We start from the raw sequence: 25,541 nt of genomic DNA on the forward strand, positions 1-25,541 counted from the left end.
AAAAAAAAAAAAAAAAAAAAAAAAAAAAAAAAAAAAAAAAAAAAACCAAATCACAAGTGATTGATTTATTTGTATTTACTTTTTTCTTTGTTTGTTTATTCATTGTCTCTCCTCTTCTCCCATTAAACTGTGAGCTCCTTGAGGACAGGGACCATGAATCTTTCTTTTTCACTTGCCTGCAAAAGTCTAGGCAGTTGGAATTCTTTAGTAGGCCTGCTTGTACTTTTCATAATGCTGTATATAGGCAAATAGGCTAGGCACTGATCACAAAATGGACTTGTAAATGATTGTGCCTGCTGGTGTAAATCAGTGCCACCCAACAAAACAGAGGAGCCAGACCAGAGTGTATTTGTTGCTTTTCTTGAATTTTCTTAATATATCTGTTTTTTTTTTTAACTGATTCTAACTGTCAACTGGGATTATTAGACTGCATAATGATATTTTTTATGTCCAAACACATGAATAAAATTACTTTTCCCCCATGTATATTATGGGGGGATAATATATACTCTTTTTTCCTGCTGAATTCCCCAAGGCCTACGACTGCACCAGGCACAGAGTAAATGATAAGAAATATTTCTTGAATGTCAAGTGAATAATCAATCCAAAGCAAATTTGTACATGGCTTCCTGATATACATAGATTCTCACAACAACCAAATGAAATGCATGTGTAAAGTGCTTAAATTACTCTAGTGTTATTTTGGGCTAAATATTTGTGTCCCTTCCACCAAATTCATGTGTTGAAGCCCTGATCCCTCAGTGTGATGGTATTAAAAGTCTTTGGGAGGTAGTTAGGGTTAGATGAGGTCACAAGAGTGGTGCCTTCATGATGGAATTAGTGCCCTTATAAGAAGAGGACGTCAGAGAGAGATGGATCTCTTTCTCTCCACAGTAAGGCACCATGGAAAGGCTACATCAGCACACAGCAAGAAGGCGGCTGTCTGCAAGCCTGGAAGAGGGCCCTCACCAGAACCCAACCATGCTGGCACCTTGATCTCAAAAAATAAATACCTGTTGTATAAGCCACCCAGCCTGTGGTATTTTGCTATAGCAGCCCCAGCTGACTAAGACATGTGTTTACATGTGCAGACCTCAAGCATTTTGGCCAGTCCTTGTTTCTATGATGATTTTGATGGTTAACTTGATGGAAAATGTCTTTGATATCTTCTTTTCCTATTTCAAACTTGCAGGCATTCTCCAGCCTCTGTTGCTATGTTCTGTGTCCTCATATTCACTTCCCTCTCTTCACACAAACTGATATAACTCATCTAGCACACACAACCATCATGGATAAGGCTGAGCTCCCACTCAACCTAACACTAATGTTATGTCAAATGAGATCTTTTAGTGATATTTTAAAAGGAGAGTTTTACAAGTATCTTGGGCTGTGAAAAAGGGGTCTTTAGATCAATTTGTTGGAATAATCTTCCAATCTTTTAAATAAATATGATTAGCAAAGGGAGTATCACACATTGACCTGGATGTAGTAGCAGGAAGAATATCCTCAGGTTCTTCAGCTCTCTTTATACAAATAGGCATTATCCCAAAATGAGTAACGCTAGGAAATATGTAAATAAGTTTCAATTTACAGTTGGTTGTTCTTCCCCTTCACTCCAATTTTTTTGTGTTTATCAATAACTCAGGTATTTTATTTTTAAGAACATAGTCAAATACCTCTAACCTTTCTCAGGCCATTCAAGATTAAGCAAGGTTTGGGGTTCAAATGTCTGGGTGACCACTTAACTCATGTGGCCTTTTTGCTATTAATGTTTTCCAGAAAAACAACAACAGAATCATTATGACTACCAAGAATACATTTTTAAAAATTAACATGACATCTTGGATCTTATAAAAGCCAAGCTCTTCAGGAAATAAACCATGAGGTAAGTGATTGCCCAGTGATTCCACGTTCAGCTCTCCGAGATCTGCTGAGAATTAAAGGTGTTTCTTAGGGCAAGCATACAGCATTATCAAAGGCTGTAGCAGCTAGAGCAGGTGAAGGAAAAAAACAAAAACAAAAAGCAAAAAACCAAAACTAACCTAGACCATGCGGCATGCACCATAAACTGTGCTTTAGCTTTGCTTCCAAATGCCAGAGAACACCTGTCCACACTGGGGACCCGGCACACATTTTCTTCCTGGCGCAGCACACCAGATGCCCAGCTCTCATTAAGGAGAAGTTTGTTTGACAGTCTTTGCCTTGCTGTAATTCTCATCCCACTCTGAATTCCTCTAGCAAACATTGATTGAAAGCTCTCCATATGCCAGGCACCACACAACTCTGCAAACCTCCCTTGGATCCCACCTTTGGAGTAGGAGGCAAGGTACAGAGAGGGTGAGAAGGCAAGAGTATTTGTTGTTTAACCAATTTTGATTGGAAAGACTTTCAATCAGGCATTAAATTTATCAGGCTTCTGCTGTGGGTCTGACAGGTACTGGGGATGTGAAGTGAGTTCATGTGACCCTTGCTCTTGAAAGGTTACAGTCTGGGTATAGACTTACCTGTAGGATGTATTATTCAAGGAAAGAAGCAAAGTATAGAACAGCATGGATGCTCCCATCTGAGCAATAAAAGGGTATGTGATACATGCATGAGCACGCACATGTGCACACGCACGCATACACATTACACACACACGTGCACACGCACATACACGCATTGCACATGCACGCACACACACGCATTGTGCACGCACACACACGCATGTGCACACGCACGCACACACACGCATTGCACACGCATGCATGTGTGGCTAAATGCCTAGACTACCTGGAAACACTGGTTGCTTTGGGGAAAACTGGTTTGTTTTCTTAGAGCACTTATCACTCTCTGAAATTGTCTTATATATTTATCAGCTTATTTATTATCTGTTTCTACACTGTCATGTGAGCACTTGCTTACAACTATAGCTCCAGTGGCTACAATAGAGCTTGGTATATTTTAGGTGATTGTAGTTAAGATATTTTTTTTAACGAATGAGCTGGAAATGAGACGATGTAGGGGTAAGAGTTCAGAGATGGGACAGTCTTGCTTTTGACTCTATGCCAGTCTGTAATGCTTGAATATTTCAGTTTTTATTATGAAAAAAATACAATTAAGTATTTTGAAGTATATTAAGCAAAAAAGTAGAGATGACGGTGTAATAAACTTCCATGCACTCACTACCCTAAAACAACGATCAACTCATGGCAGATTATGTTTCATGCCTATCTCCCTCACTGCCCTTCCCCTGCCTCGAGATTGTTTTGAAACAAATGCCAGCCATCATTGTGTCTTTAAGTAGTTCAATATGTAAACCATAACTGCAATACATTCTACACCTAAACAAACAAGCAATATTTTATGAATAGCATCAATTATTCACTGTTCAAATTTCCCTAATGAGTCTCATACTCTTCTTATAGGTTGTTTGAATTGTATTTAACAAAGTACATGTATTACTTTTCTTAGAATATTTATTTGGGATGTTTACAATCTAGTAATCTAGTGGGGAGTATGGCTCCATCCAATCATCCATCCATCTACCCATCCATCCATCCATTAAATAAATGTTAAGTGCCTAGTATGTGCCAGGCATTGTTCCAGGTGCTTGTTATATATAACTGAACAAAAAGACAGAAATCCCTGCCCTTGTGGAGCTCTAGCCCTCTAGCTGACAGAGACTACTAACAAATAACAAGGTATGTAAAGCCTTGATTATGATTCAGTAATATGTAACATGTATGATAATGGAAAGGGCACAAACTCCTTTGATAAAAACAGTGTCATCATAAGAGATTCAAAGTATTGAGGCCCTTGTTTTAGCATTTAAAACCTGCGATGTGTCTGGGCACGGTGGCTCACGCCTGTAATCCCAGCACTTTGGGAGGCCGAGACAGGCAGATCACTTGAAGTCAGGAGTTCAATACCAGCCTGGCTAACATGGTAAAACCACATCTCTACTAAAAATACAAAAATTAGCTGGGCATGGTGGCGTGTGCCTGTAATCTCAGCTGCTTGGGAGGCTGAGGCAGGAGAGTCACTTGAATCCAGGATCCAGGAGGTGGAAGTTGGAGTGAGCTGAGATTGCACCACCACACTCCAGCCTGGGCAACAGAGCGAGACTGCATCTCAAAAATAAATAAATAAATTAATTGAATTTGCAATGTTTTTGCAACACTATTCACAATAGCAAAGATATAGCATCAACATAAATGCCCATCAATGATAGACTAGATAAAGAAAATGTGGTACATGTACACCATGGAATACTACGCAGCCATAAAAAGGAATGAGATCATGTCCTGTGCAGGGACCCAGATGGTGTTGGAAGCCATTATCTTCAGCAAACTAATGCAGGAACAGAAAACCAAGCACCACGTGTTCTCACTTATAAGTGGGAGCTGAATGATGAGAACTCATGGGCACATTGCTGGGAACAACAGACACTGGGGCCTGTTGGAGCGCGCAGATGGGGGAGGGAGAGCATCAGGAAGAATAGTTAATGGATGCTGGGCTGAATACCTAGGTGGTGGGATGAGCTGGGCAGTAAACCACCATGGCACATGTTTACTTATGTAACAAATCTGCACATTCTGCACCCCTGAACTTAAAAATCGGAAAAAAAATTTGCAATGTTTAACGTTTTGGTAAAACCTTGTAAACAGAATATATTGAGTTATTTAAATAACAATTAAGACCATCAAAACTTTTTTTTCCTTTAACTTTCTTACAAACACATTGCCTGGGCTCTGCCATTATAAATAAAGTCATGATAGCCAGGGGTCAGGTGCTATTTGTCAGGGTTTGAGAGGTCAGACTTGGGTGTTTATGAAACAGAGCCAGTCTGATACCACATTCTGGTGTATACTCCAAATATGATGAGCATTTACACAAACCAAGCCAGTGAAGTGCACTAATGCTTCTTGAGTAGGTCTCCTTAGAGAGAGCGTTTTGTGGTTGGAATTCGAATACCACTCATCCCCAAGTCATGAAGTATCTTTGGCCTGTTATCTGGATGGTCTAGGGAAAGTAGAGTTATTGGCAGGCTCTACTAAACCTAAGAGTATTTTTGACTTATGCTTGAAACCCACATTGAAAGGTGGTATTTTAACTCCTGAAAGGAAATGTCAGCAGTCTTAAAAATATATTAAAACTGAAAAGGGCCAGTATAATGTTTTAACACTTTTATGCTGTCATTAAGACACTAGACACCAGTACAACTTAACAATTTTGGTTAAATTGAACTTAACAACAACAACCACAAAAAAAAAAAAAAAAAAAAGCAGGGAGAATAGGACTATCTCTTACCAAGACATTTCAAAGACTATAGTGTAGCCTGAGTAATTTTTATACAAGTTCCCCAAAACTTACGCATCCAAATGATATTGTTTCCTATGCAGTGGTTGCTTTGGAAGTTATACTCTATATTCCTTCAGTGGTGCAATTGTGCAAACCTTTTCTTTTCTGTTTTTCTTTTCTTTTCTTTTTCTTTTCCTTTTTCTTTTCTTTTCTTTTCCTTTCTTCTTCTTCTTCTTCTTTTTTTTTTTTCTGAGACAGAGTCTTCTTCTATCGCCCAGGCTGGAGTGCAATGGTGTGATCTTAGCTCACTGCAACCTCCGCCTCCCAGGTTCAAGTGATTCTCCTGCCTCAGCCTCCCAAGTAGCTAGGATTACTGGTGCCCGCCACCACGCCTGGCTGTTTTGTAGTTTCAGTAGAGACGGGGTTTCGCCATGTTGACCAGACTGGTCTCGAAGTTCTGACCTGAGGTGATCCGCCCACCTCGGCCTCCCAAAGTGCTGGGATTACGGCTTGAGCCACCATGCCTGGCCCCACATGCTGATTTTTTAAAATCCTACCTCATCTTCCTCCAATGTCAGTTTTCTCTCTAAATCCTGACTGTGCTCAGATTTCACTTTCCTCAAGATTCTGAATGCCTTCAAAAGAGGCCAGGGGATAATTCTGCAACCAACAAAAGATGTTAGATCTCTCTACTGAAAAGATGGTTCAAAAGTATAGGAAAAAAGTGATGATTTTCAGAAGCCTCATGGGTTCACCAAGCATGAATCATGTCAGAACAAGCTCATTCCCTTGTGCAGGATTGTATGACCTCCAGATACAGGGGGACAAGGTATGGTAGAAAGCAGCTTGGACTAGGAATTAGGAGATTGTCTTCAAATCCTTCTTCTTGCTACTTTCTAACCACATATTTGGGGCAAGTCACTTGCCTTCTGTTAACCTTCTGTTGCCCCATGTATAAAACAGGGATAATATTAACTTCTAGAACAAAGTAATAAATAAATTAGTAATACCCCCCTTGTAAGGATTGGTATGAGAGTTAAAAGACGTAATACATTTTAAACAGATTAGAATATTTTCAGTCAAATAATCCAATACATGTGAGTAATCCACACGCAAAGAAAAAGACTAAAAGCAGACAAATGGCCATGTGTGGTGGCTCATGCCAGTAATCCCAGCACTTTGGGAGGCTTAGACAGGTGGATCACTTGAGGTCAGGAGTTCGAAACCAGCCTGGCCAACATGATGAAACACCGTCTCTACTAAAAATACAAAAAATTAGCTGGGTGTGGTGCTGCACACCTGTAGTCCCAGCTACTCGGGAGGCTGAGGCAGGAGAAATTGCTTGAACCTGGGAGATGGAGGTTGCAATGAGCCAAGATCACACCACTGCACTCCAGCCTGGGCGACACAGCAAGACTCTGTCTCAAAAAAAGAAAGAAAGAAAGAAAAAGAAGCAATTTTAGGCTGGAATAATGAAGAAGTATTACCATGTCTTAAAATAAATGGCTAAAGGTACCAGGAATGTTTAGACTGGAGAAGGGAAAATCTCAGGGGTTGGCAAACAATAGCCCAGGTGCTGAATCTGGTCCACTTCCTCTTTCTGTATGGCCTGGGAGCTAAAAATGATTTTTCCCTTTTTAAATAGTTGGAAGCAAATCATACATACAATTCAAATTTCTATGTCTATATAAGTAAAGTTTAATTGGGAACCCAGTCATCTCATTCATTTACCTATTGTCAATGACTGGCTTTTGTGTTACAACAGCAGATTTGAGTGGTTGCAATAGACACCATATGGCTGAAAACTCCAAAATATTTACTCTGACCATTCACAGAAGAAGTTTGCTGACACCTGAAATAGTCAAAAGCTGTCATGTAAAAGAGGAAATAGACTTGTTCTGTAGGCACCAGAACTTAGAACTAATGGATAAACTAATGGGTAGATGGGTAACTAATGAGTAAAAACTATAGGACAGGTAAGTTTCACTCAATATGAAAAAGAACCTTCTAATAATCAGAGTTACCAAAAGGTGGAAAGGGCTGTTTTGTAAGGAGGTGAGATCCCTGTCAACAGAAACATTTAAACTAAGCTACATGATTGCTTGAGGGGGGTATAGAAATAATTTAAGGACAAGATGATGGTTGGGCCAGAAAACTTTTCAGAACCCTTCTGAAACTCTGATTTTGTAATTCCAAGCTTTTCCCAATCTATCTCTGAAATCTCAAATAAGTACTTACAGGCAATAATTTACAACTTAGACTATTCAAATTGCTATGAGGGATAATGACCTGTGTAGGAGTTACTTGATGGATCTAATAGACTTTCACAAAAGACAAAAGTTAAACACTTGAACATTCGAATTTTCCCCATAATTTTACGCAACTTTTGGAACACAACTGAAGTCCAGTCATAGACCCAAAGTAAAGAGCCCCAGTTTACATAAACTCTGAAGCCCTGAAACATAAAATTTCTGAGTTAGTTGATGTTTCATTAGTGCATCCATTTTTGGATGAATCATGCCCTTTGTTCTTCAGTTTCTTTTACAGTTTATGATAGGACTAACCTACTTCATGTGGAAGACTGAAACAGCCCTTCCATGGAGCATGTGCCATCCTAGAAGAAAGCTTCAGAACTTCTGAGTTGTTCTAATACTTACAGTTCACAGGCAGATCATTCAATACATCATTTTCATTATATAAGGGTCCAGTTGTGGTCTAGAAGATCTTTCTTATATTATTGCAATAACTAGCATGAATGGTTGATTTAAACAGTTTTTTTATTCATATTTTTCCTTCCTTATATGCTTTAATTTTTTAATGTTAAGATTAAGATTGACTTTTAACAAGGTCAAGAGTTCAGTTGACCGCCAGATATTGGGTTATATTTATGTAGCATTTTATAGATAAACTCATTTGTCCAACAAGTAATTTAGATGCTAGAAGAAACAGATTTGATGTGAAGCTAACTGTAAGTGACTTAATCATAAATGATTAAGCCATATAATTCTGTTCTTAGTGGTTTTTTAGAGAGTAGTTTTAAATAAATATATTAGTCTATGTGTAAAGCAAATGATTTTAAGACATGTTTTCCTTTATAGAAGCCAGCAAACTATGGTCTGTAGATCAAATATGACCTGTTGCCTGTTTTTCAAGTAAAGTTTTATTGCAACATGGCCATGTGCAGTCATTTACATATTGTCTATGACTACTGTCACACTACGATGGCAGAGTTGAGTAGCTGCTACAGTAACTGCATGGTTTGCAAATCCAATTTTTTTTTTTTTTTTTTTTTTGATGGAGTCTTACTCTGTCACCCAGGCTGGAGTGCTGTGGCCGGATCTCAGCTCACTGCAAGCTCCGCCTCCCAGGTTCACGCCATTCTCCTGCCTCAGCCTCCCGGGTAGCTGGGACTACAGGCGCCGCCACCTCGCCCAGCTAGTTTTTTGTATTTTTTACTAGAGACGGGGTTTCACCGTGTTAGCCAGGATGGTCTCGATCTCCTGACCTCGTGATCCGCCCGTCTCGGCCTCCCAAAGTGCTGGGATTACAGGCTTGAGCCACCGCGCCCGGCTTGCAAATCCAATCTTAAAATATTTACTCTCTGACTCTTTAGAGACTTTGTTCATCCCTGCTTTAAGCTATGGATAGCAACCTGCACAGATAAAAAGTGTGAAAAGAATAAAGAAATATTAAAAAAAATAACCTGCAGATTATGGAGCAATATATTTTTGTTGACTACAAATCCGCAAAGATTTTCAGCTGAGCTGGAAAGCCTATTGAGTTTTAAATGGCTATCCTTACAGCAGAGTAGATTTTTTTGTGATGGTTAGTAGCATGTATTCTGAATAGTGAAGAATGACATGTAGAATTCAACTTGTGATTCATCAAAAGAATTTCGTATGTATTCATTAAAATAGAAACAAAACCCAACCTCTGAAAAAACATATTTTCATATGTAAATCATTCAGTTGTATTCACTTTTTTGGGCAGGCAGTCAAAATAATTTTGCCTCTGTGTTTTCATTTTTGATGTTCATGGATTTATCATGCGGACATTTACATTTGACTTTGTCCTTTACAAATACATTTTGAATAAAATGCTTATGTGAAAAGGATTGAAAATGGAATCTACCAAGAATATTTCCTTACTTCAGCTTTCTACCCATATTCTCCCACATTTTTTGTTCAGTTGCAGTAAGTACCATTTGCTCTTGAAAATTAATTTGCTAATCTTAGATGCCAACAAGTCAATTTCTCAAATGTTTCATGTTTAATTTGTCCTAAAGCTACCCATTCCTGATAAAATCTGAGCTTTAAAAGATTGAGTGGGTATATGGTCTGAAATAGTGAGCAAATTAATACAGCATTTGCTTCTGGGGTCTTTTGTGGAAAATGATGCTTAGTAGGCTGCTAGACCAAATGGAATGATGTATTAATCAGTTTCTTCCAAGTCTACTTCTTTGTTATCCATATTAGGACTGAAGTACCATTTAAACTTTGGGAGGAGTTTCAACCAGTTCCCTGCATATATGGTAACCATATTTTCTGAACCAAAGATTGGGATGTTTGTATACCCTGAAGATGTTTTGGCACATAGTCTAACACTGGGTCAGAATATTTAAAACCATGTATGCAATGGGAAATGCCCTACATACTTTTCTTAAACCACATTTTTCTTAAGTTGACCTAACGACCAAAATATTCTGGGAATGCATTTGCTTCTCTATAATAAATTAGCTGAGATGCTCCTTTTCATTCATTTGTTGGATGAACAGAGTGACTTTTATTTCATTTAAATAAGCATCATTCTATTGCTTAGCATGATTAATGTAAAATGCAGAAACTATTGAGTGGTATAATTAATATAATTAAAGTAATGCTGGTAGGTCCTTTTCTTTTGGATCGTTACTGTTCTAAAAAGTGCAACTATAATGCAGAGAGTTCACCGTCGTGGTATGATGGAGCCTGTGGGCAGGAGGCCAGCTAGCCTTCCACAAGAGAGATAATTAAGAGACAATGGTACAGAAATGCATGTTGTAGCGTGCACGAATGCTCCTGTGTGTTGACCTTATAGCTCCAAGCAACTCAGAGAATGGCTTGGTTTTCAAAATGACAATTCCTCCCAGATTCTAGAGGGAGGGGTGGATACGATTATTCAGGTTTGCGCAATTTCAAAAAGGTAAAACACCTAGTTTGGGGAACAGTGCCCTCTCCTTGGAGACCTGCTGGGATACTAAAATTTCAGGTGCGTCAAAAATGCAGGACACAGAGAGGAATTTGAAACGCTTCCAGAAGGAAGCAATTTATATTTTTCTGTAACACTTTTCAATAACAGAAAGGTAAACAGTGAGTGGAGAGAAAGGAAATGGGAGATCCCCTAACTGGAAGCTGTACAGTTCACCTAGAAGATAGGCTGGGCTTACTCTTCCAGTGGGAAGGAACCTCTTTGCAGTAAGCATCTCAGTCATTAAAGACCTTTTATCCAAAGGTAAGGAAGAATTGAGGAGTATGAGGTGAGGTTGGCAACATTTGAAATATTTGAAGTATCCTGCTGTTGAAAGTCGAGAAGCGGGGACTTATTCAAGAAATTTACAGCAATGTGACAACTGTAAGAATCTCCTTGGTCATAAAAACTTGGATGAGGTATGGTTAGGAAGTTTTGAAAGACACCCCAAACTCAGTGGACCAAATAATAATGCCTTGTTAAAAATAACTGTGAGAACCCACACTTTTCCCCCAAGAGTATCGTCAACCATCTGGAGCATTGAGTTGAGTGCAGTCTGTGTGTACACATGTGTGTGTCTAAGCAATAACTAAACCAGTCTTTTTTTCTGTGCAGATTTTTCTGGGATGAGTTAAATGGAAATAAATAACATTTCATGTGTAGAACCTCCCCGTGTGTGCTTCTTTCTCAAAATATTGATTTTCTTTTATTCCAGTCGAAAGGGAGACCCACGAGGAATAGGAAGAGGAGGGCACTGTTTCTTTATGAATACTAATAAGGAAATCAAGAGAGACAGTGGCACTTCAAGTTTCATCTCTCCATTTCCTAGAGGCGCAAACCCTGCCAGTTGTCACCTTGGTGTATTCAGTGCCTTTTGAAGCACTAGACTCCTCCAGAGAGAATGTCAGCCCCAGCCCTGGGCAGTTTTGACAAACAGAGTATATATTGATACATGATAAAGTATGCTAGAAATCACCCCAGCGCTAAAGGCTACTATAGTTTTAATATCATCATTTGAATTAACAAGCATTCTGTGGAGAAATAATGAGCTTTCATTATTCAGAACATCATCCTTACCCGGGGAACTCAGAAACCATTAGCTCTTGAGAACTTAATGAAAAGATGATAAAGAATGTTTTAGATAAAAGTTTGAACGGGCACACTTGATAACTGAGGTAAAATATTAATGTTTGCCTGGATGATGGATCAGGGTTGTTGAGCTTGGCTTGTCAAAGCGACGGTTACCAAGTGTGTGGTCAGCTCATGCGTGTGCAGGAGCCAGACTAGCCCAGTGGATGGTGGGAGCTGTCAGTCTCTGGCGACTGTGCTTCTGAGAAGGCTGCCGAGCTCATAGCACGGCCAGGTCCCTTTTAGACTTACAGACAAGAGGGAGTGGAGGTAGACAGGAAAAAGAGGGAATGCGGAAAGATCAAGTGTGATCAACAGGTATTGATGTACATGTTCAGAACTGGCACCTCAAATCACTTTCAGAGTCTCTCATGTAAAACATAAAAACAAAACGCTTGAATTTATCTGGTTAATTGTGTTTTTCTTGTCTTAGCCTGGTCAGTGGACTCAGAAATTTTCAGTTAGCATTCTGGTTTTTAATTTTATATGATAAAATTGCATCGTGGCGGAAAAGGAAACAAAAGGGAAATAAAAGTAAAAAGATGACATCTTTAAGGCTTGGGTGCCAACATCAACCACTTGGAAACTAATAGATGAAACTTGAGCACATGCAGACGTAGAATAAAAGTCATGCTCATCATAAACATTTGAAAAATACAAACAGTAGAAGACAGCAAAATATCACTCTCAGTCCCACTATACAAAGAGAAACTCTGCTAGCCCTTTGGTATATTTACTTCCAGCCCTTTTGCAGTGTGTATGTTACTTATGTGGCAGTGATCACATGGCATATGCAGAATGATATATGTTGTCACTTTTTAGAGCATTTTCATGATTATAAAACTAATACACGATGATTGCCTAAAATTGGAAGATACTGGAGATAAACTTGGATGTCCATGAGAGTCGCCCTGGAGAACTTATTAAATAGCAGTCTCCTGGACCCCACCTCAGACCGACTGCATTAAATCCAGCAGAGGGGCAGTCTCTGGGGTCAGACTGTCTGGGTTAGAATCTTGATTCCATCACTTAACAGTATGTAGCCTTGAGCAAATTAATTCACCTCTTTATGCTGCGGTTCTCTCAGGTGTAAATTAAGGATAAAAAGAGTACACACCTCAGGGCTGTTATAAGGATTAAATGGCATAATGCTCATACAGCACATAGAATATTGGTTGACACATAGTGTGAAATCAAATGTTAGTGATGATGATGATTAATATTATTATTGTAACTCTTATCCTCAGTTACAACAAGCTCCCCAGATGCTTCTAATGGACCATGAGGATTATGGCGTGTCCTTTGTCTCTTTTCCTATACATTTAAGAATACGATTAGGTTGGTAGTGGTGTGAAGATGATGGACTGGTGTTCCATGTCTTTCCCAACATTTGTCTAGTATGCATTTCTGTACATTTCCCAGAATTCCTTTTATCTGAGGTTCTGAGTATAATTTAGGTTCCAAAAAGCAGATGAATTAGACGCACTCATGAATGATTTGGAAGGTGGAAGGGAGGCAGAGACTGTAGCTGCTTGATTTTCTTAGTAAGCAGAAACAGGTAGAAACTTAGTTTTTCTGCTATGACACCTGTGAACGTCTCAACAGCTGTTGAACTGTGGAGTTGGAGTGTCGAGAGGGGACCTTTTTTCTGGTACAGATTATAGCAGTCTTCTTGATTGGGGCGATGTTGGTAAGGTTCAGGAGGTGGCAGCTTTCCTATTTGGCAAGCAGCTTCCAAATGACAAAAGAAGTTCCATGGGTGACTGAATTTTGTGACTTTGGGAGCCATTCTTGAAATCTAACCTAGAGGCTCTTTCCTCAGCCTGCCTAACAATCCAATAACCCATTTCAAACTTGTAATAAACTAGCTTCAGCTAAACTAGCTAGAGTGGATTTTGTTCTTTGCAACATAAATCTGACAAATATCATTGCATATGATGTTTTAAAAACATATTTAGATAGAAATATTCTCCAGTCTTAGAAGAAGAGAAGAGGTGGGGATTTGTGTCAAGTGAAATATATCATAGGGCACTTTATTGATCTTTGCTAATTATTTAAAACCACACTTAGATTTCTCAATGTACATTTCAAAGATGCAGAAAAAAAATCAAAAACCAAGAAACTTGGCAATGAAAATGGCCTTTATGTTGGTTTCAGCAGTTCTCTATTGTGGAGGGCAAAAAGAGCACTTTTTGTATCAGCCCTGTGAAAAGTCTGGCCATTGTTAGTAAATGCTGGCACAGAACAGCATTATTTCTTGTTTTAAGTGTTCCTCAAAGAAGTCAAGTATTTAGAACAGTAAATTAAGGATGTGGCCCAAGAAGCATTTCTGATGCTGGAAAATTAACAGCATCAGAAGCAGAAAAGGAACATTTGGGCAAGGGACTGTAGAGAAAAGCTCTGTTCCTTGCTGTCCAATCGATTTGAAAACAACATTCTTGGGTAATGATTTTTCTGGCGTCTTTGAAATGTATATTGAAAAAGCCAAGTTATGCTTTTGTTTAATTAGTAAAGACCAATAAACTTCTCTATGATAGAAGGTTCTTTCTGTTGCTTTCCTCCCATCAAATAACACTTGGCTGGGTATAAATTCAAGGGTTTTGTTTATTTTTTTCTGTCTCAAAATTCTGTAAACAATGTTCCACTGTGTTCTGGCATTTAGGGCTGAAGGCAATAAATCCGAAGACAAGCTTACTTTTATTCCATTGCAGAAGATGGTTCTGCCTTACATCCATTTAGAAAATGTAACTGAAAAATAAAACAAAACACAACAAAACTGGTGCAGGCATTTGAGAAGACCTACTGAGGTGCATTGCATCCTGGGAGGTGTAGTCTTTGCAAAGTACAGTGCATTCTGGGAAATGGAGTTTTTCATGTGCTCATAGTCTCAGAATGGACTGTACTTCGGTGGAGGCCAGGGTGGCAGGGGAGAGCGGGAGGAGATGGGGGATGGAGGGGAGAATAAGATTCTATTTCCTACTGAAAAGATTCATCTTTTTATGACAATGAAAAAAGCCCAGAAAAATACCAGCAGGAGGCTTATAAGAAAAATATTGCACAATTAGGGGAAGAGATCATCATCTTGAAGTCTCAGAGACAGATTATTACCTATTTCAGACAACAAAAGAAAATTAGAAAATGTTTGGCATTCTCAATTCATAATATGGCTGGATCTTGGTTCTCAAGTAAGATTAGATAAAGGAGAAGTGATTTAGCTCCCGACTACCTTTGCGGGGGTGGGTGGGGCAGTGCTACACCTGATACGAAACATAGGCAAGTTATTGATTGTTTATTCTCAAAAGGATTCCACTATTCTTATAATGAGGCATTTTATTCCAGCTTTTAGAAATCTATTGTCCATTGAATTTAGATTTCAATATTGTTATGGGCCGAATTGTGTCCCCCCCAAAATTCATGTGTTGAAGTCCTAACTCCCAGAACGTCAGAGTTTGACTGTGCGGATGCTCCCCAACTTACGATAGGGTTATGTCCTAACAATCCCATCATAAGTTGAAAATGTCATTAAGTCAAAAATGCATTTAATACTCCTAATGCACCTAACTTACTGAACATCGTAACTTAGCCTAGCTTACTTTAAACGTGCTCAGAATACTTAACGGTGGTCTACAGTTGGACAAAAACATCCAGTCATCCAAAGTCTATTTTATAATAAAGTGCTGACTGTCTCAAGTAGTTTATTGAATACTGTATTAAAAGTGAAAAACTTTTCACTTTTTTCGGTTGTATGGGTATCCGAAGTACGGTTTCTACTGAACGGGTATTGCTTTTGCACCATAGTAAAATTTTAAGTTTTTGAACTATTGTAAATTGGGGACTGTTTGTATTTGGAGATAGATGGGACTTTTAAGAGGTAATTAAGGTTCAGTTAGGTCATACGGGTGGGTCTTAATCCAATCCGACTGGTGTTCTAATAAGAAGAGGAGATTAAGACACAGATGTGCACAGAGGAAAAACTTTGTGTGGATACAGTGAGAAGATGGCCGTCTATAAGCCAACGGGAGAGGCCTTACAGGAAGCCAACCTTGCCAGCACCTTGATCTCCAACTTTCAGCCTCTAGATTTGCGAGAAAATAAACTTACGTTGTTTAAGCCACCTGATCTATGGTATTTTGTTATGACAACCCTAGTAAACTAATACAAACGCTATTTCAAATATGGTCTTTTTATTTGTTTTCCCATCTTTATGTTAATGGGAAGCTGGGAAAGTCCTTGGTAGGGGTTGTGAGGCAGATGCCATTTTTATTTTTAAGTTATGAAGTATTAAAAAAATTAAGAAGAAGAATATAGTGAACACCAAAGTACTAGCCACCCAGCTTAAAAAAACAAAACAAAAAACATTATAGGTGCAGTTAAAGCCCCCACACTCTTACCCTGTTCCGTTCCCTCCCAAGCTGAGATCATTAGTTTCCTGAATTTAATGTCTATCATTCCCATACATATCATTATATATTTATACTCTATGTTTGCATTAATAAGCAATTCATGGCGCTCTTTTGCATATATTTAAAACTTCATGAAAGTATTATTGAACTGTATTTGTCTTTCCAACTTGCTTTTTGCTTTTAGTGCTATGTTCTGGGGATTTATTCATGCTGAAAATACATAGATAGATATAGACATCTAGTTTGCATGTTTTAATTATTTTTATTTATGAATACATCGCAGTTTTTTACACATTTTATCCTTGATGGAGTGTGTGTAACATATTTTCAGTTTTATGTTATTTAGAAATAAATAATGCTGTGAACATTCTTAAAGAGATCTTCTTGGGCATGTGGACAGGAGTTTCTTCAGGTTTGGAGTTGCTGAGGCATAGGTTGTGAGTAGTTTCAAATATGATACTTATGTGTATACTTCCAAATTTTCTCCAAATCGATTGTACCAGTTTATACTTCCATCAGCTGTGTTACTTCATATACTTGCCTAATAATGTGTTGTCAGAATTGGAAAACTTTAATGAACGTTGATGGGTATGAAATCTCATGGTTTTTATTTGCATCTCTGTAAGTATTTTGAGGTTAAAGTTTTTTTTGAGACAGAGCCTTGCTCTGTTGCCCAGGCTGGAGTGCAGTGGTGTGATCTCAGATCACTGCAACCTTGGCCTCCCATGCTCAAGTGATTCTTGTGCCTCAGCCTCCGGAGTAGCTGGGATTACAGGCCTGTGCCACCACACCCAGCTAATTTTTGTGTTTTTAGCAGAGATGGGGTTTTGCCATGTTGTCCAGGCTGTCCTCAAGAGATCCACCTGACTTAGCCTCCCAAATTGCTGGGATTATAGGTGTGAACCACTGTGCCCAGCCAGAGGTTGAACATATTTTAAAATGTTTTGGAGTATTTGAATTTTCTCTTTCATCGATTCTGTGTTCACATATTTTGCCATTTTTCTATTGGGCTGCTTCTCTTTTTCTTATTGATTTGTGGGAGTTCTTTATATATTCTAGATATGAAACCATTGGGTTTGTATGTATCTTCATCCTGGTTTATTGTTTCTCTTTTCATTCGTCTTTTGATGTATAGAACTTTTGTTTCCCTAGTGCTGTTAAGCAGGCTATCCTGTAGAGTGTTTTAAATTCTGAGCAAAGCTGTTTTATTCACTTGGAAAACTTTTATTTTCTGATATATAAGTTGGCAGGTGCTTTAAAACAAACTAATTGTTGTCTTGGTTGTCTTAATATGTAGATGATTGTAAGTTCTGGCTAATAACTGCAGTAAGCATAATTTATCCATAAGAAAATTATTTGTAAAGATTACATTTATGTCTTTAATATAAACTTTAATAATTTTGTATTAATCCTCTTATTAATTGCATTTCTTTTGTGGGTTAAACACTTTGTTATCTGGCTATGACCAGACTCACTTGATTTTCTATGATGTCAATTTTTATTTACTCATTTGTTTAACTAATACTTACAATGAATAAGGCTGAGGATTCATTTGAATATAAAATACACTACAGTTCACAATGATATTTTAAAAAGGTTAACAATTAATTAGTTAATATATGTAAATTAATAGCAGTTCTTATTTTCTCATATTAGATCCAGCAGTATATTTAGTTTGCAGTGTTTCTTTCTCGTTAAAAAAAATACTTACTTTTTAAGAGCTTTTAAGTTTACTGCAAAGTTGAAAGGAAGGTACAGAGATTTTGCGCACGCCCCCTGCCCACCCCACGCACACAGCTCCCCATTATCATCATCTCCCACCAGAGTGGCACATTTGTTACAATTGAACCCATACTGACACATCATTATCACCCAAAGTCCACAGTTTACGTTAGAGTTCACTCTTGGTGGTGTACATTCTATGGGTGTGACCAAATGTGTAATGACATTAAACCACCATTACAGGACCACACGGAGTAGTTTCACTGCCCTAAAAATCCTCTGTGCCGTGCCTATTCATCCCTCCTTTCCTCCTGACTTCTGGCAACCACTGATCTCTTTACTGCCTCCAGGGTTTTGCCTTTTCCAAAATGTCAGAGTTGGAATCACACGGTATGCAGCTTTTCCAGGTTGGCTTCTTCTACTTACAATATGCATGTGAATTTCCTCCTTGTTTTTTCCGGGCTTGATAGCTCCTTTGTTTTCAGTGCTGAATAATATTCCCTTGTCTGGATGTGCCACAGTTTGTTTATCAATTCGCTTGCTGAAGAACATCTTGGTTGCTTCCAAATGTTGACAGTTATGGATAAAGCTGCTATAGATGTCAGTCTGCTGGTTTCTGTATAAGCGTAAGTTTTCCACATTCTTTCTTTAGCCATTTAGTGAAATATAAAGAGATGTATATCTTATTATTAAGCTTCCTTACAGACTACATTTCAGTTATTATCCAATCTGCTGTTGTCAGACGGACTTTGCCTTGGCTCACAAAAAAGTATATTGGTATCTGAAAAAGCAAGCAAGTTATAAAATTATTAACAAATAATTTTTATATTATTGAAAATGTTAAAGTCATAAAAAACCCAAACTATAATATTCCAGTTCACTGACAAATTCTACAACGTCAATTTTATTTTAAAAGTTCACTTATATTTTAATAACAATAATTCCTTATTACCTCCTGTTTTTAGCCCATTTTAAAAAATGCAGGCTGGGCGTGGTGGCTCATGCCTGTAATCCCAGCACTTTAGGAGGCCAAGGCGGGCGGATCACCTGAGGTCAGAGTTTGAGACCAGCCTAGCCAACATGACAAAACTCCATCTCTACTAAAGATACAAAAATTAGCCAGGCATGGTGGCAGGTACCTGTAATCATGGCTACTCGGGAGGCTGAGGCAGGAGAATTGCTTGACCCAGGAGGCGGAGGTTGCAGTGAGCCAAGATCATGCCACTGCACTCCAGCCTGGATTACAGGGTGAGACTCCTAAATAAAAATAAAAGTAAAAAAAAAAAGCAAAGTGCTTCAAAATTTAATTTGTATTTGAAAATCCTCCATTACGATTTTTCTTGGCACTGGGCCATGCAAAGAGGCTGCTTCTCCATGTAGATTTTATCTCTATATATACATACAGCTTTGTGGGAAAGTTTTCAGTTCCAAATTATTTCCTTAAACATCCTTAACTATATGAACAAATATCATGTTTCAAATAAAGTATACATTGTTTAAAAATTGTATGCATTCTCTTGGCTTGGACAAATTGTTTTATTTACCAAAAAAATATAGGTTGAGAGACTTATTTTTAGGAATATAGTCTATTTGCTACAAATGTGCATTTTGGTGGATGTGATGGTGACGACAGTGATGGGAGGCGACAGAGATCAGGTTCTAGAGAGAGCAAGAGATGGAGCGAGTCAGGAGACAGAGAGAAAATAAGCAGACAGGCTTGAAATGAGCACACATAGGTTTGAGGTGTTGAGGGAAACAGCAGTCATTGCTCTTAGAATTTCCACCTGGGTGGTTTCCTACATGTCTGCAATAAAGCTCTTGAACAATAAATGAAGAAAATAATACATAAATGTTTACATTTTATTGGGTGCGGAGCTCTTGAAGAACTGCTATTCACTAAGAGAATAAGGAAGACCCAGTTTGAATAAATGAACTCCAACTAAAGTAGTACCCACCTTCTGTTTTCTTTTCTTCATGATATCTATGAGTTTTTCTTCTTGATCACATTCCCTCGTCATGATGGTCCACAGCCAGCTGGAGCAGAAATTCACCTGCCTGGATGTGGAAGAAAAGGTTATGCTGGGAACCGAAGCATAAATTTCATTCAGTAAGAGTCACTGTCTACCAGAAGTGGGAATGACAAGACGACCATAGGGAAAGAAATGGGAGTAAACCTTCACATCAACGCTCTTGTCCGTGCTATTTGCTAACAGATGCATTGAGGTAAATGCTGTTACCTCAAGAAGTGTTTTCTTCTGGGGATCCTTATCATAATTTTATTTTAAATTCGAACAGCTGTTGTTTAACTACCACAGACCACAATTTATCTATAGCTTAGGGCCATAAAGTTAGCTTTAATGCACTGTTTCTTTTTTCTCCCCTGTATTTGATTTAATTTCCATGAATCTGACACTCACATGCTATGTACTATTTGCATATTTCAATATGTACTTTTGCAGATCCCATAAGTATTCAGGTGCTAACTGTGAAACAATAAATAAAAATGGAAGTTCCCAGTGACAAATTATAAAAGGAAGGAAGAAGAACTCTCAGGTTTCACTTACGTGTAAAATATTCTGAACAATAATAGCTCCTTCAGGACCACAAAGCAGGTTTTTCTAGGGTTGTTGGTTTATGGTGACTGTGGAAGAAAACGGATGTTTTTTTTGGCAGTGAAACACAGCACACTTATCTGAATGGAGCCCTAGGGCTTACCATATAGCAACGGAGGGAGAACTTCAGCTTTATTTAAGAAATCAACAAATGTGACCACTTCCATAACCTGAATGTTTTGTAAAATATTCATGGTTTTTCATTCATGGAATTTTAGAAAACTGAGGTTGTGGTTTCAAACAAAAGAAAACTCTAGGGAAGATTGGAGGGGAAGAGAAAGTCACTCTTGGGGAAACTTTAAAAAAGATCCCTATGGGCTATTGTAGCGTATTTAGCGAAGGCTCTTTGTCAGATAGGGTGTGAACTAATCTAGAACTCGGGCAGTTACTGGACAGAAAATCAATTTTGGTCAGGGTTAGACGGGCCCAAGACTTGTTCTTTGGTCTTAACTACAGGATCTGAAAACTTCCAAGCAGAGGTCAGAGGACTAAAAAAGCGTTTTCTTTTCTTAGCTCTTTAACCTGGTTTGTACAGATTTCTGCAAGTCTGGGGAACCTTAAAACTTCCATCACCTTTTCCAGTCTTTGAGTTAACAGCAACATATTGGTAGCTGAGCTTCACGATGTTGAGCTCTCCAAGTTGGTTAGGGTGATCTTTAGGCCTCAGCCCTTTTTGAATCCTTGCTTGTTGTAATCAAGCTCCAGAAGGAAATGAGGTGTGATCCTTATTGCAAAAGAATGAGGCGGGCTCTTGGGCTCAGTGATTCACTTACTTGATGTGATGATTAGTTTGCTGGCAATGAATGGTTGGTGCTGGAATGCTGATTTCACAGGCACCTTCACACACATTAGTAAAATCAACAAGTGTGAGAGAAGCATCCTCAATTGTAAGTTAACAGTAAGAACACGATGCTCACGCACCTGTCCGAAAGGTGGAACCAAAAAGCCAAATTATAGTGTATGTTTTATTTCTGAGCCAGTATTGCTCATGGAAATGGGAATAGTCCAAATAGAAACAAAGTAATGGTGAAAACGTGGGAAGGATTTGCAGGGCCTAATTTGGGAATTTGATTTTGAAGTATGAAAATGATGTCATTATAATTAAGTTTGAATAGTGAGTACACTTTGCCTCAAACTTTTCATTGTATCTCCTTCCTTTAGACCCTAGAATTGGAAATCACTGGAGAGGGGAATAGTTCCTTTTAAGGAGAGTTGCTTGATACCCCAAGTTTCATGAGAAAATTCTAAGCTGATTTACCAACAAAAGAGGGTGAGATAAGCTACCGTAATCATCACCTGGCACCTTTCCTTTGAAAGAGCCTGACAAATGTTAATTAAGGAAACCTCAGGATGCTTGCCCAGGACAGATAAGCGGTTAATTTCAGCACCCCTGGGAAGAAATGCAAGAGCACCTCTCTGTCCTTTCTTCTCTTCTGAACAGCTCTCAGGTTCTTGACACAGAAAGTCTGGGGACAAAAGGAAAGGGAAAGGGAGAAAAGGCCCATTCATGAATGTCTGAAGGAACGCGGGCTGCTTCCCTGAGAGTGATGTGATTTGACTGCGGCGATGTCTCTTCTCTCACCCCAAGCCCAGGAGGGTTGTTAGTGAGCAAGGGAGAGGGAGGATCTTGGTCCTATTTTACTTCATTCTGAACAAATGGAATCTAGCGTAAGAGCTAGTTGTGTGGTCTAGTTGCACGGTACCCCAAATGCTGCTGAGCCTAATGTACTTTTGCAGATCCTGTATGTACTCAGGTGTTAAATGTAAAAGAGTAATTACAAATGGAAGTTCTCAATGACAAATTTTAAAAGGAAGGAAGAAGAACTCTCAGGTTTTGCTTACATGTAAAAGGAACCCACCATTGAATTAACCATAGTCATGGCTTCCTGCCTGAGTCTCCACGAGATAGCTCCCTATTGACTGTAGCCCCAGCCTAGCCCTGTCTATCTCAAGCCATTTCACACTGAATCATAGCACACAAGTCTGGGACTTGAGGATGCTTATCTGACTGAAGCTTAACTGAGATGAATCATCTTTATAAATCTATTTTGGTCCACTGATAATTGCTTTTTAAATGAAAGCTTTTTTTTTTTTTGAGACAGTCTTGCTCTGTTGCCCAGGCTGGAGTGCAGTGGTGCAATCTCGGCTCGCCACAACCTCCACTTCCCGGGTTCAAGCAATTCTCCTGCCTCAGCTTCCTGATTAGCTGAGACTACAGGCAACTGCCACCACGCCCAGCTAATTAAATGACAGCTTTAAAAAGTCTTCTTAAAAATAGAGAACATGTTCCCTTTCTCATTCTTCTATAAGGTGTTGAAGTCAATGAGCATTTTATCTTAGGAGGCAGATATTTATTTCTTTATTGATATTATTACTCTTTTTTATTATACTTTAAGTTCTAGGGTACATGTGCACAACGTGCAGGTTGTTACATATGTACACATGTGCCATGTTGGTGTGCTGCACCCGTTAACTTGTCATTTACATTAGGTATATCTCCTAATGCTATCCCTCCCTGCTCCCCCACCCCACAACAGGCCCCGGTGTGTGATGTTCCCCACCCTGTGTCTCATTGTTCTCATTGTTCAATTTCCCATCTGTGAGTGAGAACATGCGGTGTTTGGTTTTCTGTCCTTGCAGCAGTTTGCTGAGAATGGTGGTTTCCAGCCTCATCCATGTCCCTACAAAGGACATGAACTCATCCTTTTTTATGGTTGCATAGTATTCCATAGTGTATATGTGCCACATTTTCTTAATCCAGTCTATCATTGATGGACACTGGGTTGGTTCCAAGTCTTTGCTATTGTGAATAGCGTGGAGGCAGATATTTATATGGGATAAAGAGATCTTGTTTTACTCTTAATGTGACTTGTTTTCTGTATATATACTCAATTAAGTTGTTGTCAGAGCTATTCTGATAAATCTTTAACTCAGGACCCAAACATCTTTGTTGCTGTTTTTTCTTAGTGTGCTGAGAATCTTAAGAATACAAAGAAAAATTTTTCATTGCTAAGGGGTGTGTGTATGTGTGTGTGTGCAGGGGTGGAGGCAGCGGTGGGGGGAGAGAGTAAGAGGGAGAGGTAAAATGAGAATGAGAATTTTTGATGTGCAGATGAACTGTGCTGGACATTAATAGATTAATTTTTAGCAGCATAAGAGATTTGTACAGATCAAGCCACAATCAGTTTGGCTGTGGGAACTGGGGAAATTTTCATGATAGCTGAAATGAATAGAACTGCTATGTTGTGGACTTATTTATGTAAATAGCCTGGAAACGATCTTTTGTTCACCTATGAATTATACTCAGTCATGTATTTTATACCCTGATACTGTATATCTCATAAGAGGCATGAAGTTGACCTGTGGACTGGCTGTATGTTTTGGGGTGTTTTTACATGGCTCAAATAAAAATTCATTTATATACTCATTTAGTACAGATGGAATGAAGTATACAAAGATGAGTAAGTCATAGGCACAGTCAAGAACTGTAAAGGACCTGTAAGCAAAGTGCTAACTGTAAACAGATGAACCTACCACAGCTTCATAGATGTTGGTAGAAGATGTGAGATTCTTGGGTCAGAAACAAAGGATTTTATTAGTCACAGCAATGACAGTCGCCAGAATTTGCCTTGGTTCCCTGAACCATAACCCTCACAGTGCAGCATGAAGAGGGCCAGGTGACCCTGCACATCAAGAAAGTTGCATTGTAGAAGAACCCTGAACTTAGAAATCCGAGATCTTTTATAACAAGCAGTAAATATGCCTGCTCTTTATCCTGGAGGGAGAAATTATCCTTATTATACTGGACCATAAGCCCCATACTCCAAAAGGCGACACTATCTTCCAAAGCTGTTTGCTATACAAACATCCTGGAACAAAGACAGGTGCAGAAACATAAGAGACCTGTGGAGGATTTTTTAAAAATCTCCACCCCTTGTTTCTACACCCCAGCTTCTGGCAAATTTAGGCATGAGTATGCCACTCCATCTGCTGCTCTGGTTCATCTGACGAATAGAGGCTGGGGCCAAATCCATTCAATGTCTCTCTTACAGTATTTAATTAAAACTATTATTAACAGGAGTTCAAGCAGCAGGACAAGGCCATCCTGCAGTATTAACCTCACCATGACTTAAAGAGTTCCAGATTCCATAAGCTGAACAAATTCAATTAATCATCCAGATTTATCTTACAGCCAGGTAGTATTCTCCTTTAGTTTCCACAGTGGCTTTTCTCCTCGGCCCAAGGCATTCATCCAGATGCAGCAAGATGTATTAGTGATTGCACAGACTTGTCCTGGCCTGCAAAAAGGAAGCTTAGGGAAGTTCTAGCACCCATAACAACCCTGGCCTTTCATTTGTTCTGTTTTTTCTTTTTTTTTTTGAGACGGAGTCCTGCTCCGTTGCCCGGGCTGGAGTGCAGTGGCGCCATCTCGGCTCACTGCAAGCTCCGCCTCCCGGGTTCACGCCATTCTCCTGCGTCAGCCTCCCGAGTAGCTGGGACTACAGGCGCCCGCCACCTCGCCCGGCTAGTTTTTTGTGTTTTTTTTTTAAGTAGAGACGGGGTTTCACCGTGTTAGCCACGTTGGTCTGGATCTCCTGACCTTGTGATCCGCCCGCCTCGGCCTCCCAAAGTGCTGGGATTACAGGCGTGAGCCACGGCACCCGGCCAACCCTGGCCTTTCAAAGCGTAAGTTTTGCATTTCTTTTATTAAATTTATTCTTAAATATATATATTTTTGATGTTCTTAAAACATGACATGTTTTCTTTCTGTCTTTCTTTCTTTCTTTTCTCTTTCTCTTTTCTTTTCTTTTCTTTTTTTGAGATGGTGTCTCGCTCTGTCACCCAGGCAGGAGTGCAGTGGTGTGATCTCAGCTCACTGCAACCGCCAACTCCTGGGTTCAAACAATTCTCCTACCTCAGCCACCCCAGTAGCTGGGAATACAGGTGTTTGCCACCATGTCCGGCTAGTTTTTGTATTTTTAATAGAGACGGGGTTTCACTATGTTGGCCAGGCTGGTCTCAAACCCCTGACTTCAGGTGATCCATCTGCCTCCCCCTCCCAAAGTACTGGGATTACAGGCGTGAGCCACTACGTCCAACAAGAGTTGTTTTCTTAATTTCATTTATGGTTTGTTCATTGCAATCATGTTGAAATGCAATTTATTTTTGT

At 39.1% G+C, this 25,541-nt stretch overlaps 1 protein-coding gene across 1 annotated transcript in view; it reads left to right on the forward strand.

Moving 5' to 3' along the window:
* Window positions 1-25,541, forward strand: part of OFCC1 (orofacial cleft 1 candidate 1) — a 496,016-nt gene that overhangs the window by 55,560 nt on the left and 414,915 nt on the right. The window contains exon 2 of the mRNA XM_026446973.1: window positions 1,780-1,885. Within this exon, the coding sequence (XP_026302758.1) occupies window positions 1,881-1,885 (5 nt within the window). The 5' untranslated portion in view covers window positions 1,780-1,880. The remainder of the gene's footprint in view (window positions 1-1,779; window positions 1,886-25,541) is intronic.

Source organism: Piliocolobus tephrosceles, chromosome 5 (genome assembly GCF_002776525.5).
Source record: "Piliocolobus tephrosceles isolate RC106 chromosome 5, ASM277652v3, whole genome shotgun sequence".
Taxonomy (NCBI): Eukaryota; Metazoa; Chordata; class Mammalia; order Primates; family Cercopithecidae; genus Piliocolobus; species Piliocolobus tephrosceles.